Source organism: Manacus vitellinus, unplaced genomic scaffold (genome assembly GCF_001715985.3).
Source record: "Manacus vitellinus isolate BGI_N305 unplaced genomic scaffold, ASM171598v3 scaffold_2_pilon, whole genome shotgun sequence".
Classification (NCBI taxonomy): Eukaryota; Metazoa; Chordata; class Aves; order Passeriformes; family Pipridae; genus Manacus; species Manacus vitellinus.
This window is the reverse complement of record NW_021940208.1, coordinates 31,105,292-31,120,051: the sequence shown is the minus strand read 5'-3', so window position 1 is coordinate 31,120,051 and position 14,760 is coordinate 31,105,292. Positions and strand designations below refer to the sequence as shown.

The 14,760-nt window shown below is 41.0% G+C and overlaps 1 protein-coding gene across 7 annotated transcripts in view; it reads right to left on the bottom strand.

Annotated features, from left to right (window-relative positions):
- The window catches only part of FNDC3A (fibronectin type III domain containing 3A), a 115,630-nt gene that overhangs the window by 27,613 nt on the left and 73,257 nt on the right, over positions 1 to 14,760 (bottom strand). For all 7 annotated transcript variants that reach the window (XM_029960847.1, XM_018071214.2, XM_008929096.3 and 4 more), the window contains 5 exons: positions 6,140 to 6,297; positions 4,919 to 4,978; positions 1,953 to 2,091; positions 1,298 to 1,351; positions 556 to 680 (listed from right to left, as the gene is read on the bottom strand). In XM_029960847.1, coding sequence (XP_029816707.1) covers positions 556 to 680; positions 1,298 to 1,351; positions 1,953 to 2,091; positions 4,919 to 4,978; positions 6,140 to 6,297 — 536 coding nt within the window. The remainder of the gene's footprint in view (positions 1 to 555; positions 681 to 1,297; positions 1,352 to 1,952; positions 2,092 to 4,918; positions 4,979 to 6,139; positions 6,298 to 14,760) is intronic.

The following is a 14,760-nucleotide window of genomic DNA, read 5'->3' as shown; positions in this document are numbered from 1 at the left end:
CACTACGACTCTAAATTTAAGGAGTGATGATAAGCCCTTGAAAACTGTTATTACACCAACTTCAGGAACTAACCTTAGGTCTGGCACCATATCAAACCTGCCTGGAACAAAGAGCAGCAGAGAGCATGGTAATGAGGTACTCCCCAGTCAGCACAGCAGCAGCACATGCTGCTTCTAAGAGGGGCTGAAATTTGTAGCATTTATATGGTAAGTATGCACACACACAGCAATTGTAGTACACAGCCATGCCAGGCCTGAACAAAATGCGCTATGCTGGGAATCACAGAATAGCTGAGGTCGGAAGGGATCTCTGGAGGTCATCTCATCTAACCTCCCCTGCTCAAGCAGGTTCAAGTGATTTGTAGGGCACAGGTAATCCAAAAAATTGATAATCTAATCATATGCTGTGAATTAACTAAGCAATTGGACTAGATGATCACTGTAGGTCCCTTCCAACTGAAATATTCTATAGTTCAGTTCATTCCACTTGGACAAAAGACTTTTTTCTTTAAATGCCACCATATGTTTTTCCCAAATGAACGTATGCATATTTACCTCATTCCCATGTCATTTTTGGCTGCTAGCCTAAAGGTGTACCCCATTGCTGGTGATAGTTTAGTGATCCTATACTGCTTCTGTTGACCGTAATAACACTGGCAAAACTCTCCATTTCCTTTTCCCTAAAAAGGAATAAATGAATCACATTATTCATTCTATTATATATGCATCCATCAATTATAGTAACACACAAATATGAAGTAAACTAATTTTTTGAAATGAAATATAACTCAAGAATCTCCCATTTAGTGAGGTAGCAGCATATGAAATTTTGTATGTATATTAAATTAGCGGCTTTTCCCCTTCCTTGCCATTTCCCAGTTCCACAGGGCTGAAACAAAAAAAGCCATGAAGCTTCTGCAGCTCTGCCATCTCAGGATAGCTGTCCAGGTAGGGACTGCAAGATGTTTGCAGAGGCATAGCTGACCCACCCCCTTTGTACAGAAGAAAGACTGTCATTGGAAAATGATCCTTCAGTGTCAGCTCTCGAACACAATATTGGATTACAAGTGAAAAAGCCACTATTAAGAGTAGAAGAATCACGCAATTAAGATCCTACTATTTTATATTCCCCAGGAAAAAAATTAAGCAATATTCTGATAATTGCTTCAGGAATTCCATATTTGTCACACACCTCTAAACAGAAATCATAATTTTCACACAACTTGATGTGCACAGTCACATGCAACTACTTAAAAAACCTACGAAATTAAAAATACAATAGAAAAAACTTGCTTACTTCATCCCATTCTAAAAGGTAACTGTGGATTTTGGAACCATTATCACAAGATGCCTGCAACAGGAAAACAAGAAAATTAGAACTCTTAACTGGAAACAAGACCATTTAAGGAAAAAATGTATGTAGGGGTCAAACCATGACAAGAACAGCAGAAGGCAAATGATGCTCCCCTTATACAATTGTTTCACTTGCCAAGACAGTCCTAGTTCAGTCTCTATCCACTGAACACTTGTTTTGTGTTTATGGTTTTGTTTTGTAATTTAGATTCAGGCAGCTGTGTAAAATGCTATAGTATTTTTCTGAGTAGCTAGATTGCAGTTCTGCTCAATTTTCAGTCTTTTTAGACTACTTAATTTGCTTTGCACAAACAAGCCATGTTCAATGGCAGAGAAAGGAATCGGTTCCACAGTACAGTAGGAGACTAGAACTCAGTAACTTTATTTGCAAAGGCTCCTTGCTTTTCTGTGAATCCTTCTCTTCTTACTGAAGGCCACATTTAACCCAGTGCATCCATTTCCAGTCATAGAACTGTAACTGAAATTAGTGTGTTTGATGAAAATTTTCCATTTCAATGAACTGATATTTTATTGACAAATCCACAACAATTCTGAAGAGTTTAAAATATTTATTTTAAAGGCTGTGAAGCAATTCTTACCTTCCATTGAAGAGTAAGAGAATTTTTGGTCCGATTAGTTATCCTGGGCAGATTTGGTGTATCAGGTTCACAACTCGCTGTGGTAAAACTCTCCGCTTCTGAAGGGCTCCCCTTTACACAGTTGCATTCTACTTGTACTCTGAAGTGGAAAAGAGTCAATAACATTTTGCTTCAAAATCTGTGTCTGTAGTTTCCAAAGAAAACTGAGTATTCAGAATTAAGTTACTGCCTTGCTGCTTCATTATTAAAATATCACTGTTATAAATAAATAACTGGAAACATCTTGGTCAATTAAAGTAATTTGAAAGAAAAGAATCCTTTACTTTGGATGTACATCATTACCATCAGTCAGCTTTAGTCTCATAATTATATTTGAAATATATCTGTTATTAGCTGTACCTCGGTTGGGAAATAACAGTAACATTTTGCAGGCTCATTATCTATTGCAGACGTATTAACTGATATGCAAGTGCTTCCGTCAGATGAGCACAGTGAAGCTGTTGATACATTTTCAGAGTCTCCTCTGTACTTCTTCAAGACCTTGCTGAGCCTGTTCACCCTGCCCTCTCCTTTAGGAAGGCTATGAATTAACTCTCCACCTACTTCAGAAGAGTGAATTCTTGCTTCTGTCTCAAAGAGAAATGGTTTGTTTTTCAAACAGCTTGTCTCTAAAAGGAAATACATTACTATCTTCTGGCCTCTCCCTGCCCCCTAACTTGTGTAGCTATGCCTTGTGTCTTCCTTAGGTGAACGGCACTTTATTCTGATTCATCTGTTCCTTTGAAAGAAAAAAAAACAAAACCCCAAAAAACCCCCTTTCCTCTGGCCATGGATATAAGACCTGGGTTGCTGGCTTATGAAGATACAAAAATCATTATCCCTTGCCCTACTAAAAAGTCTGTCCCCATCTTTCTTATAAGCCCCCTTTAAATACTGAAAGGCCACAAAATGTCTCCCTGGAGCCTTCTCCAGGCTGAACAACTCCAACTGTGTCACCCTGTCTTCACAGGAGAGGCGCTCCAGCCCTCTGACTGTTTTTGTGTCCCTCCTCTGGACCCACTCTAACAGGTCCACATCCTTCCTGTGCTGGGGACCCCAGAGCTGGATGCAGTACTCCAGGTGGGGTCTCGCCAGAGTAGAAGGGCAGAATCACCGTCTTTGACCTGCTGTCCGTGTTGCTTTTGATGCAGCTCAGGATACAGTCAGCCTTCTGGGTTGTGAGCAAACACTGCCAGGTCATTTCCAGCTTTCCAACCAGTAGGACTTCCATGTCCTTCTTGGCAGAGCTGCTCTCAATCCCTTCATCCCCCAGCCTGTACTGATACCCACAGTTTCCCTGACACAAGTGAAGGAGCTTGCACTTGGCCTTGTTGAATCTCATCAATCCATGTTGAACGCATAGGCCCACTGCTCAAGTTTGTCCAGATTCCCCTGGATGGCATCCTGTCCCTCAGGCACGTCAACTGCACCACTCAGTTTGGTGTCATCTGCTGAGAGTGCACTTGGTCTACATCACTGATGAAGATATTAGACAGTACTGGTGCAATACAGATGCCTCAGGAATACCATCCGGACATTGAGCCATTGATCACTACTCTCTGAATGTGACCACCTAACCAATTCCTCATCCCCCATGAGTCCATCCATCAACTCCACATCTCTCCAATTAAGAGAGAACAACGTTGTGGGGGACTGTCTCAAAGGCCTTACAGAAGTCCAGAAAAGTGACATCTGTAGCCCTTCCCTTGTCCACTGATGTAGCCACTCCACCACAGGCCACTAGGTTGGCTAAGCAGGACTTGCCCGTGGGGAAGCCATGCTGGCTGTCTCAAATTATCTCCATGTCTTCCATGTGCCTTAGCATAGTTTCTAGGAGCATCTGTTCCATGATCTTCCCAGGCACAGAGGTAAGGTTGACAGCCTGGTAGTTCCCAAAGTCTTCCTTTCTACCCTTTAAAGAAAATGGGTGTGGTGTTTCCCTTTTTCCAGTCACCTGGGACTTTGCCTGGCTGCCATGACTTTTCAAATATGATGGAGAGTGGTTTCAAATGTGATGGAGATGGCAACTACATCAGACAATTCCCTCAGGACTCTGGGATGCAACTCATCAGGTCCCATAGACTTAGGTTCAGGTTCCTCACATGGTCCCAAACCTGCTCTTCTCTTACTGTAGGAGGGACTTTACTCTCCCAGTCCCTATCTCACGGTCCATCCACTTGACAGAAGTGGGAAGAGAGGCTGTCAGTGAAGACTGAGACAAAAGAGTTGTTGAATACTTCAGCTTTCTCCTTGTCTGCTGTTATGAGTTTGCCAGTTGTGTTCATAAGGGGCGATGTGCTTTCTCTGCCCTTCCTTTCTGGCTGACAGAGCTACAGAAGCCCTTATTAGTCTTTGCACCCCTTGCCAAGCTCAGCTCCAAATTACTCTCCAATATTTAAAAACAAAGAGGGAAGAAGAACACCTAACCCCATCTTTCCAATCCTATGCTATTTCTTCTGACCTCCTGAAGCAGCAAATTCTGCTAGAAGGGTACAATTACACTGAGCTGGGGCCATCCTTTCTGGCACATGTGGGGTCAGGTTCACTGATCTACTGGAGCAAAGCAAAAGCAGCATAATGTGATGTTCAGGTGGCCAGCAGTGAGCATCTTCCTGTGCTAGGTACTTTCCTCTGCTGCTTGTGGAAAATTGAGAGAAAGCAGCATCTGTGCCTGGCTCCAAGGACAGAAAAAGGTCACTGTGCTGGCATGAAGCAAAGAGCATGGAGGTAGGATAGGGGTGCACTAATCATCATATGTTTTCCAAAATGGACTGAGTGGTCAACTAAGCCAAAAATGTCCATTTGTGACTCAAAGGAGGGTGAGAAACAGTAAAGACAATCTCTGAAAACTTATGTAAATACACAGATACAATGAAACTTTTAAAATAACTCCACTGAATTTAATGAAGAGAAAATGAGATACTTACTTTGCATGGTAATCAGTTGCTGGCCTGAGATCATTTACAGTAACTTTATTTTCTTCCCCACTGAAAAGAGATACAATTTTATTAAAGACTATTTCAGAATCCCATACATTTATAAAAAAGACATACATCATCTAACCCACTCACCTAACATACCTTCTATGAAATGTATTTGCTAACAGTTTAACATTGTTGCTAAATATAGTAAAATGTAAATGCATTTATCTTGGAATTTTAGAAGCTTCTTGCATTACTTGTTCTTTTGCCGTGGTGGTTTTGAGGCACTTCTTAGTTTGTTTGTGCTTTTTAAAAAATAATTTTTATTTTCCTCTTTACTCAGTAAGTTGCACGTGTATGCATGCACGTTATTACACAAAAAACCCCATTACAGTACTGGGGCCTACAGAAGCTCAGTTCAGCCTTGCAAAAACAATTATCTAAAACTGTACCTGACTGCATATACCTACTTGCTAGAGTCTAGTAAACAGAAAAGGCACCTAAGTAACATCAAATAGTTTGCTTTTGCTGACATCAGCTTATGATAGCAAAGCTCATTTCTTTTCCTCCAGTTTCTAGGATAGGAATATTATGATTCCATGAAATCCATGGAAGGTGACCATGATAAACTAGCTAGATACATAGGTTTATAATTATTAGAGAGGTCTACACCTTTAAGGCTAAATTTTACTGTTATGTTTCTCCAAGTTGCAAAAAACTGACTGAAGACCATTGTGTTTGGAATGAAACAATGAAAGAGTTTTGTTTGCTTTGCTGCTACTATGAGTTGTGTTCTGAATAAATTTACTTATTTTTTTCATATCATAAGACTGTCTCTTATAAAGAGCAATTTTGGGGAAGGGAGGAATAACATTACTGGGAGCAGAAGCATGTGCTGACATGAATACTGATAAATACAATTTGTATTTCTCACTTGCATATCTCACTATTTGAGAACCCATGGTTTCTAATGCATCTGGTTGAAATAGAGCAAAGTGGTATTAAAACACACCTGCAACATGTAAGAACAAAGTCTTTACATTCCAACTGATGGCAGAGACTTCAGTAATAAAACAAATACTACTGAAAAAAGCAGTTAATTTCAAAATAGCAGTTGTACAAAACTGGCAATTATTTAACTCTCTGGAAAACAAGCAGATTTTAAATGAGGTTTTAACCGACATAACTCAATGTAGCAGCGATTAAATGAAAATAACAAACACCTACACGTATACAGTTTTGTACGTTCCATCTTTTCCAGTATTTGAAATCATCACTTCGTAAGTATAAACCTCTGGCATGTCGTTCTTGTCAGTGTCTTCTCTGGTGTCACTGGATGGAGGGGACCACATAAGCAGTGCTGTTCTTGCCTGAATATCTGACACCTGCAGAAACACAACTTTTGAGATCTCTGCCATTTAAGTGCTATTATATATAAACACTACTTTGCCAAAAAGGATCAAATAAGAGAGAAGAAAATAATATACCATTAGCAAATCAGAATATTTATACTCATACAATAGCTACTAACTTGTTTTTACAGATGAAATCAAGCTGGAAATACAAGGAGTGCCATGAGAAAACCGCAATCCCGGGCACGGGGCTGAGGGCAGAGACATCTCTCGGTACCGAACGCCACCCAGTGGGCTGCTGAAACATGGACTGAAGCGCTGGTGAGGCAAAGCACATCCTGGGACATTGGGCACTTCATTATACCACACTCAGGTACATTTTTCTTTGAAGTCACACAGAATATGATTTTTTTTTTAATACTTTCTTGCCAACTCAGTTTTCTTATGAAATATATATACATACATATAGATGAAGGCATGCTCACAAGGTCCATGTACATATACATAAACATATATAGAGACAATGTCCTGAAGAATTCCTGTGGTGCTGCTTGCCTGCACAGCCTTTGCAGAAAGGCCTGGATAACAAAAGTTGGTGTGATAGAAATACAAGTATAAGCAGTGTGTGCGAACGCAACACTTCCAATTGCCTGACAAGTGTTTGTCCCAGCAGACTAATCATGCTAAAGGCAGCGATCCCCACGTGGGTTAAATGGAAATGGGGAATCACAAAGAGACTTCTGAAACACAGAAGTAATCAGCTTCAGAAGTATAAATACAGCATGAAAACTTGTAACAGAGCCCAAGGATGCTGGAGTGGAACAGAGCAATGATCAAAACCTGGCCTGACAGCATAGGAAATTGCCCTGCCACCACTGCTGCCTCCATCCAAGCCTGATGGATGCCATGAGTAGCTGCACCCCAGCTGCTGTGACAGCAGTTTGGGATGCAGCAGACACAGACCTACAGCTTGGGTGTGTGCATGTGACCTGGTGAAGAATTTTCTCAGTGGCCTCTGGATTAGTAGATTGTAGGGAACAACACGGTTACATGCAAAGCTACTAACGCACAATGGAGATGCGTGACTAGAGGCACCCACACTCCCAGAACAGTGGGTGCTGCTTGAAATCCACACGTGCTGCAAGGGGCTGGGGATGCTCATGTGAGTGCCTAGGTGCATGCAGGTGATTACAAATCTTTAGGATCTGTTATAGAAGGATGCCTAGAATTTTGTGGGTGCTTATAAATATTGCACTTCTGCTGTTGTGGTTTGTACCTTGCACCCACATACTGTTTACAATCATTTCACAAAAGAAGTGAAACACATTCCATTCATTACATGAAATGATTAGTTTTACAATATGACTGTAATATGTATCTATTTTGGGAATAATTGCTTTTGAAAATCTATTACCTGAGTATTAGAATCAAAAAGCTATCCTTACAACTGGTGTTCGCAAATTGCTATGATCTACTGACCTAAAAAACTGAATGGGTCAACTTCAAGAATGAAGCAGAGAGGGCATGACTTACTGATAACAAACACAGAAAGAAGAAAAAATTCAAACAGTCTGAGCCTCAATGCCTTGGAAATAATGTCACTAAACACTTATGCACTAACAAGATTGCGTATCATAACCTGAAAGGGATCAAATGTTGGTATGACTATAGACTGAAATTCTTGGGAAACACAATTCAAAGCACGGTAAGAAAAATTCCACTATCAGCTTGATGGGATCACAAACTAGACTAACACTATCTACAACCACCTCAGTAAAATTCTAGCATTTCTGGAAGTCTTTGGAGTTGTGGGAAGAATCTGATAAAAGCACCCTCTCTGACAATTTTAATCCCACTGTCCTGAGTTGCAGAAGGTGGCAGGAGATCCTGAAGGAAAGAAATGGAGACATACTGTACTTCAGAATTAGTAGGATCCATTCTAAGATTCTATTCCTATGTTTAGCTACCTTAACAGCGGAATTTTTATTTCCTAGTGTCCTTGCACTGTCTCTCTCACTACTAGCTAAGTCTACTAGTCCTAGCCACCATGGAGTTGAACATTAGATCTTCCCCTCCCTTCTGCAGTTGTTTCTTATGTATTTGAAGATACTTAGTATTCAAGTCTCCCCTCATCAAATCTCTGATCATTCTCACTGTTCTCTATCTCCTATTGAGTCATTTTTATTAGTGCTTTACCCAGGACTGCACATAATATTCCACCTAATGCTTTGCTAATGCCAAATTGTCTTACGCACCTGACCGATTACATTTTGGTCTATCTTTGTTTACACCAGAGAAGTAATGCTGTTGGTAGGAGTGAGAGGTGGCATTACAACTTGTATTGGGTTTGTGTGGCAAGGTTTTGGTAGGTGGGATGGGGGAGGATACAGGGGTGGCTTCTGTAAGAAAATGCCAGAAGGTTCCCTCATGTCTGACAGAGCCAATGCCAGCTGGCTCTAAGACAGATCCACCACTGGCCAAGGCTGAGCCCAGCAGCGACAGTGAGAGTGCCTCTGGGATAACAGAATTAAGAAGAGGTGAAAAAAAAACCAACTCTGCAGAAGAACAACTGCAGCCAGAGAGAGAAGTGAGAGTAGGCAAGAGAAACAGCTCTGCTGACACCAAGGTCAGTGAAGAAGGAAGGGGGGGGAGGTACTCCAGACACTGGAGCTGAAATTCCCCTGCAGTCTGTGATGCAGACCATGGTTAGGCAGACCATTCCCCACAGCCCATGGAGGTCCATGGGGGGAGCAGAGATCCAGCTGTAGCCTGTGCAGGACCCCATGTTGGAGCAGGGAGGAGGTTGTGACCCTGTGGGAAGCCCACGCTGGAAAAGGGTCCTGGCAGCTCTCCTGTGCCCAGCTGAGGAAGGGAGCAATAGAAGGGCTTTGGTGGGCACCTGGCACCCAGCCAGAGTCAATGCACCACAGATCTTATTTGAACATTAAAAGATTAGAGTTTTCAACTGTTCAGTACAGAGAGAGCAGGGAGAGTGGGAGGGAGATCAAAGAGAACATTACAGACTACAGAGTAAAAGACAACTTACAGGACTTTGACTGGTAAAATTAAACTCAAGAGTATTAGTGAAAATCATTATATATCAACAAGCATCACAGAGAACATGGTGAAATGTTAAGTCTGTGACTGGATGAAAAATTGTTATCCCAAGTTATTCCCCCGGCGCAACGTTTGTTGGTGAACTCGTATACACCTTCCAGAAGACTTGTAAAATAATAGATGACAAATGTTAACACTGTGACTACAACAATGAAGCAGCATTATGTACCAAACTAAAAGTCAGTGACTATGTAGGTTGTTCTGGTGTTTTACTTTGTGTAAACAGGCTGTGACTACAGAATATTATGAAGGGCTGAAGCTTTGTTGTGCCAATTCGCCAAAACTTAAATGCAACAGTCAGTAGAACCAGAAAAGCAATGTGAAAAGTATTCACAGAAGCTGGAAAGTAAGGACATCCTAAAGGTGCATAAAAAGCCACAGTGTATAAACCAGATATAAATTATTTGTACATACCCACGCACACATGGGCGAATAGGGAAAAGGGAGAAATATGTTAGCCAAAAAGATACAGTTCAACAGAATTTACAGAAGTTGTTAAAAACATTCAGTGAAACAAAAAGGCTAACAGGATTTAAGACAAAAGATAAAAAAAAAAAAAGGAAAAAACGTAGCAGGGAAGCTCCAAGTGAGGCACTGCTCTGTTCCTGGTGGATGTAGAAGTTAAAATTATAAATCCATCCTGCATTTGCAATGAGGCTGAAGTTCATATCCATCTTATGCAACCCTGTTGCTAAAAAATTTATAATCTAAGTGAGGGATCTGTAATAAACAAGGTGGCCAGGTTAAAACACTGGTTCCCCATGAGAAATGTACACTCACATTAAACCAAGGAGTTGCAAGTCTAAACTAGTAAGACCTGCTGAGGAGCACTGGGGAGTGAACTACTTATGGAACAAGTGTTAAGAGGCATATACCTGAGGGTCTAGGAGAATGGGCTCAAGGCAGAAGAACAGAACAAGAGGTACAACACTTAACTCCTTGGCAGGGATAAATATTGTAAACAATTTCCAACCCTGTCCCCCATACACCTGAATCTAACTGAAGTTGCCACCTTCTCTTCTGCAACCCCAGAGAATGGCAGTGGAGAAGTATGGGGTCTCCAAAAATACAGCTTGTGCATGAGGGGTCAGTAATCAGACAAAAAGAAAAGAGTCAGCAGCAGTGACTAGTGAGTAATATAGAGGTTTTTCTTCTGGACCCATATTCTATATGATGTTACATATTTTTTAATTCAGCAGCTTTTTGGTAAATTTACATATAGGTGTATGAGTATTTTCAACCACACTCAGTTGCTAAAAAAGTTTTTTAAATCACAGCCGCAAGCACTGACAAGAAAGAATCAGAGAAGTAATTCAAGTCCTTTTCAACTCATTTATAGAACATTTGGTACTGCTTTCAGATTCAACTTCCAGCTAACAAAATGATTCTTAAAGGTAAGTTAGTCTAGGTTCAGCTACATTCTTCCTCACAAGACTATTAGTAAGGGACAAGAGCAAAGTATTAAAATGTCAAGAATCACTAAAATAAAAATTTTCTTTAAAAAACTTTTCTCCATTGTATATATGCACTATGGTACTGTGAACCACAGAAATTTAACAGTGTTTATGGCTTGAACACTGTTAAAAATGACTGAAGGACTTTTTTCCACTATAGCAAACTTTGCAAAGAAGCAACTGCTTACCAAAGTCCAACCCTCCCTGAATATGCCTACTAATTTGGACTGTGACAGGAACTTGAGATAAGATAATGGTAGTAATATTGTCCAATTATCCCAGGAGAAGAATACAATGCTAATGGCTCAGACAATCCAGGTGCAAGCTGACAATGTGCAACTAACAGCCCAGGTGGTGAGGGCCCATCCCACACTTCAGGCTACAAGCTGGGTGTTGAACAAGATAAGGAGACAGGCAAATCCTACAAGGCAGGGTAGTGTTTCTTTTTCCTTACACAAGTGACTCAGCTGTGATAACTCCCCTCCAGGGAAGCACCAGGACAATTCACACATAGCCTGAATGGGCCATAATGGGCCATAATTGGCTCAACTCCGCTGGCATAACAGACAGCTGTAATGCCTTAGAAGGTGTCAAAGACTCATGAAATGTCCTGTGATCCAGTCCAGTATTATATCATCCATTGTAAACCTCCCCGCCCCAGGTGGCCTAAGCCCATTAAAAGACATATGGGACTTTCCTTAGTGTCACAGACTTCACTCAACACACAGGCTTCTTCCCTCACCATCCTGGGCTTCCCTCGATGGACCCAGACTGCAACCATCACTTTGCCGAGACTGGAACCCTCATCACTGAGAAGACCACAAGAAGAGGATCAGCGGGATGCTGTCAGAATCTACAGAGTGGTGATATTTTTTCTACTTAATCTGTCTCTCCATTACTCTCTCTCCCTGCCCCTCCTCCCCCTTTTCCCTATTTCTTTCTATCTTTCTCTACCTCACATTTACTGTTAAATAAAATCTGTACTATTGACTTTGCCATATGGTCTTGTTTGTACCTTAATTCAGGCAGAGGCATCTATCTAATAATTTTAAGAACCTGATCATAACAGGTAATCTTAGATTACATCAGCATATACTACTTTAAAACAAGACTCATAATACAAGTATAGGACAGTAATTAGGAATTTCTATTTAATATTGTCCTTTATCCTTGATGTTCAATAATATCCCAATAGTTGACTTTTTGAATGCTAGCCAAAGCTCTATTACAGAAATATTCAGAAATTCCTGTCAGTTTTCAATCACAAAACACTAACATATTTCCAAAAAAAACCTCTAAGGAGAAAAAAGTATTTTTGAAGAACAAAGATTTAAGATCAGAAGAATCCACTATTATTATGTGCTCTGAGATGCTTTTCAGAAAACTTGGCATTACTTCTTACTTTGTATGCTTATTCAAGCAGCTGCAATTGATCCTCCTTGCAGCTCTGAGCTGTGTGCTTCAGCAAAGCACAATACTTGAGTCAGAGCCCTAGCACTAAAGAAACAAGAGGTGGGCTTGCAAAAGTGAATCTCCTCATTAACTATATTATATGTGTCATTTGGGTGAAACAAAAGAGCAGTTTTAGTATGTGCAATCTGGATTGCATTCGCAGTGACATGGGATACTTAACTGTGAGGTGCATCACATTCTAGAAGTCCACAAACATACACAGAACCACAAAATACGATGCCCTCCAAAGTGATTTACATGCTATATAGACAATCATCAAATTCTGCGTTTCTGTTGCCTTTTATTAAATACTCAGCCTTCTGCGCCATTCTTCATTTTGCTTTTGCCTTTTCAGGGCTCCTCTTCTTCTCTTTTGCTTGCTTTGTTATTTGGTTAACAGACATGACAACTGGTGTGACTCTAGTCAGACGCTGAGGACACATCGTGGTGCAATCTGCAGAACCACTCCAACTTACCTCAGACCATAAAAAAGTTCAAGCAAGACTTCATTAAGCAGAAGGGTCATTTGGCAGCAGTATCACGTTACCAACTTAATACTGCCATGTATGAAAGGATAGGGGATCCATACAGGCAAAAGTTCAGGAAAATCAGAACCTAACAGGAGTCTGGAGGTAGTAAAATTTATGTATCCCATACTACACAGAACTGAAGGATATGTGTGAATGAAAGTACACAATGGAGACCACCACCTGATTTAGATGTACATGCCCTGGACGTGGGCACTGAGACGTGGGACAACCCAGGACAGGTCAGCCTTCAGCATTATTCCATGCTTTCTGTAGTAGGATATGGAGCAATGGACATGACACTGGACAGCACCCTGTATGATTATCTATCATATGACCACCACCACAGCCAGTACTGCCTGTGCCAGCACTGTTCACCCAGGGAATAGGGTGCTGACGATCCATCAGGAACCATGATCCACACAGTGAGTTCTTCAACCAAACCAATAAAAATCATGCAGGAATATTTCTGATGAGAACTACAAATGGAAGGTTTGAAAGAACAATCTCCTGGTTTGCTTGTGGGAGCATGAGGAAAGCATTTCCTCGATGAAACTGTAGGAGGGTTGCTTGTGATCCTGCAAGGCCTGAGTAAGTAACAGAGACTCCTATCACATCACACCACACTCCCCCAAGCTGCAACATCACCCAGCCTTCTATCCACTTCCAGCCCTGACTATCCCTTACCTTCATAAAGCATAAGCCTTTCCAAGTGCCGGAAGTTTGGCCTTTTGCCTCATGTACACTATGTGGTCTATAAGAGACCACCACTGCCTATGCCCGTGATGTCTTCTGAGGTCTGCAGAGATCACTTGTAGGCACACAGCTACATACAATGTCGTTCAAGCAAGGACATGGTAGGGAAGGCAAGTAGCGTGCTTGCCTAAAAGGCATGGATGGTTGAGTTGGGATGGGAGTGAAAGAAAACAACAGTACTAGCACTCCGTTGTTTTTCCCTATGTTATTAGTAACACAGCAGAAGACCACACTTGTTGATCCACAGTTCTCACAGTCTAATTTAGGAAGTTCAGAGTTCCCCTTGGCAATGCAGCCACTGAGAATACCCCAACTTGGATGGCATTCTGTATGTCCTGTCCACTGACAGAGGACTAAGCACACGTCTGGAGAACTGGTCCCTGTATTTCTAGTCAGGACAGAAAGGGCCATCCACATTGTCACTTATTAGTAATGCATTAGTTAGGTTAAGTTATTCATTAGTAATGAGTAGTATTTTTAATAGCAAATGAATCCCTTAAACACTTTCTGGCATTATCTTACAGCAAACCTATAGTCTTCAGATCCCCTGCACAAGTCTCTACTGCCTGATCTACCAGAGTGATAGCAATAGGTGTTTGCTAACACCTGGGGAGATGAGATGCACAACAGGCAGCAAAACCTCTGCTGGCAGGACTTTGGAGGTTCTAGCTGTCAGAAGAAAGATGAGATGTGGGAAAGCTGGATTACACTCCAGATCCTGGATAAAAATCAGTGTTATCAGATGTAGACTGATATTAATTTATTACAGCCATAAATTCTTCTGACCCTTTCTTCAGCTTCTTTAAGTCTGGTCCTAATGAACCGTTCTTAATTCCAGTCTGTACTCTTTGTTTACTTCAGCCCTTTAGCCTCTCAATAAAGTTTTGGTATCTTTGTCTCACCAATCTTCATCCTTCTCAGGTGATTTCAGTCTCTTGCTACTACTGCCCACTACTGTTAATACTGACATTCACAGAGTGGCAAAGAAGAATTCTGCATAATAAATAAGTATCAAGACAATTTTAGCTTCATAAATGTTAATACATTAAAAATTACTTTGGTTGTTTACACTTCAGAAACTGGGAGATAAGTGAATTTGCTTTAGTGTGGAAAGTTAAAGATGCTTTAAACTTGGGAGAGAGAAAAGGAGGTGTAACTGTAAAATGGCAACAGATACATTCTGATTTTAT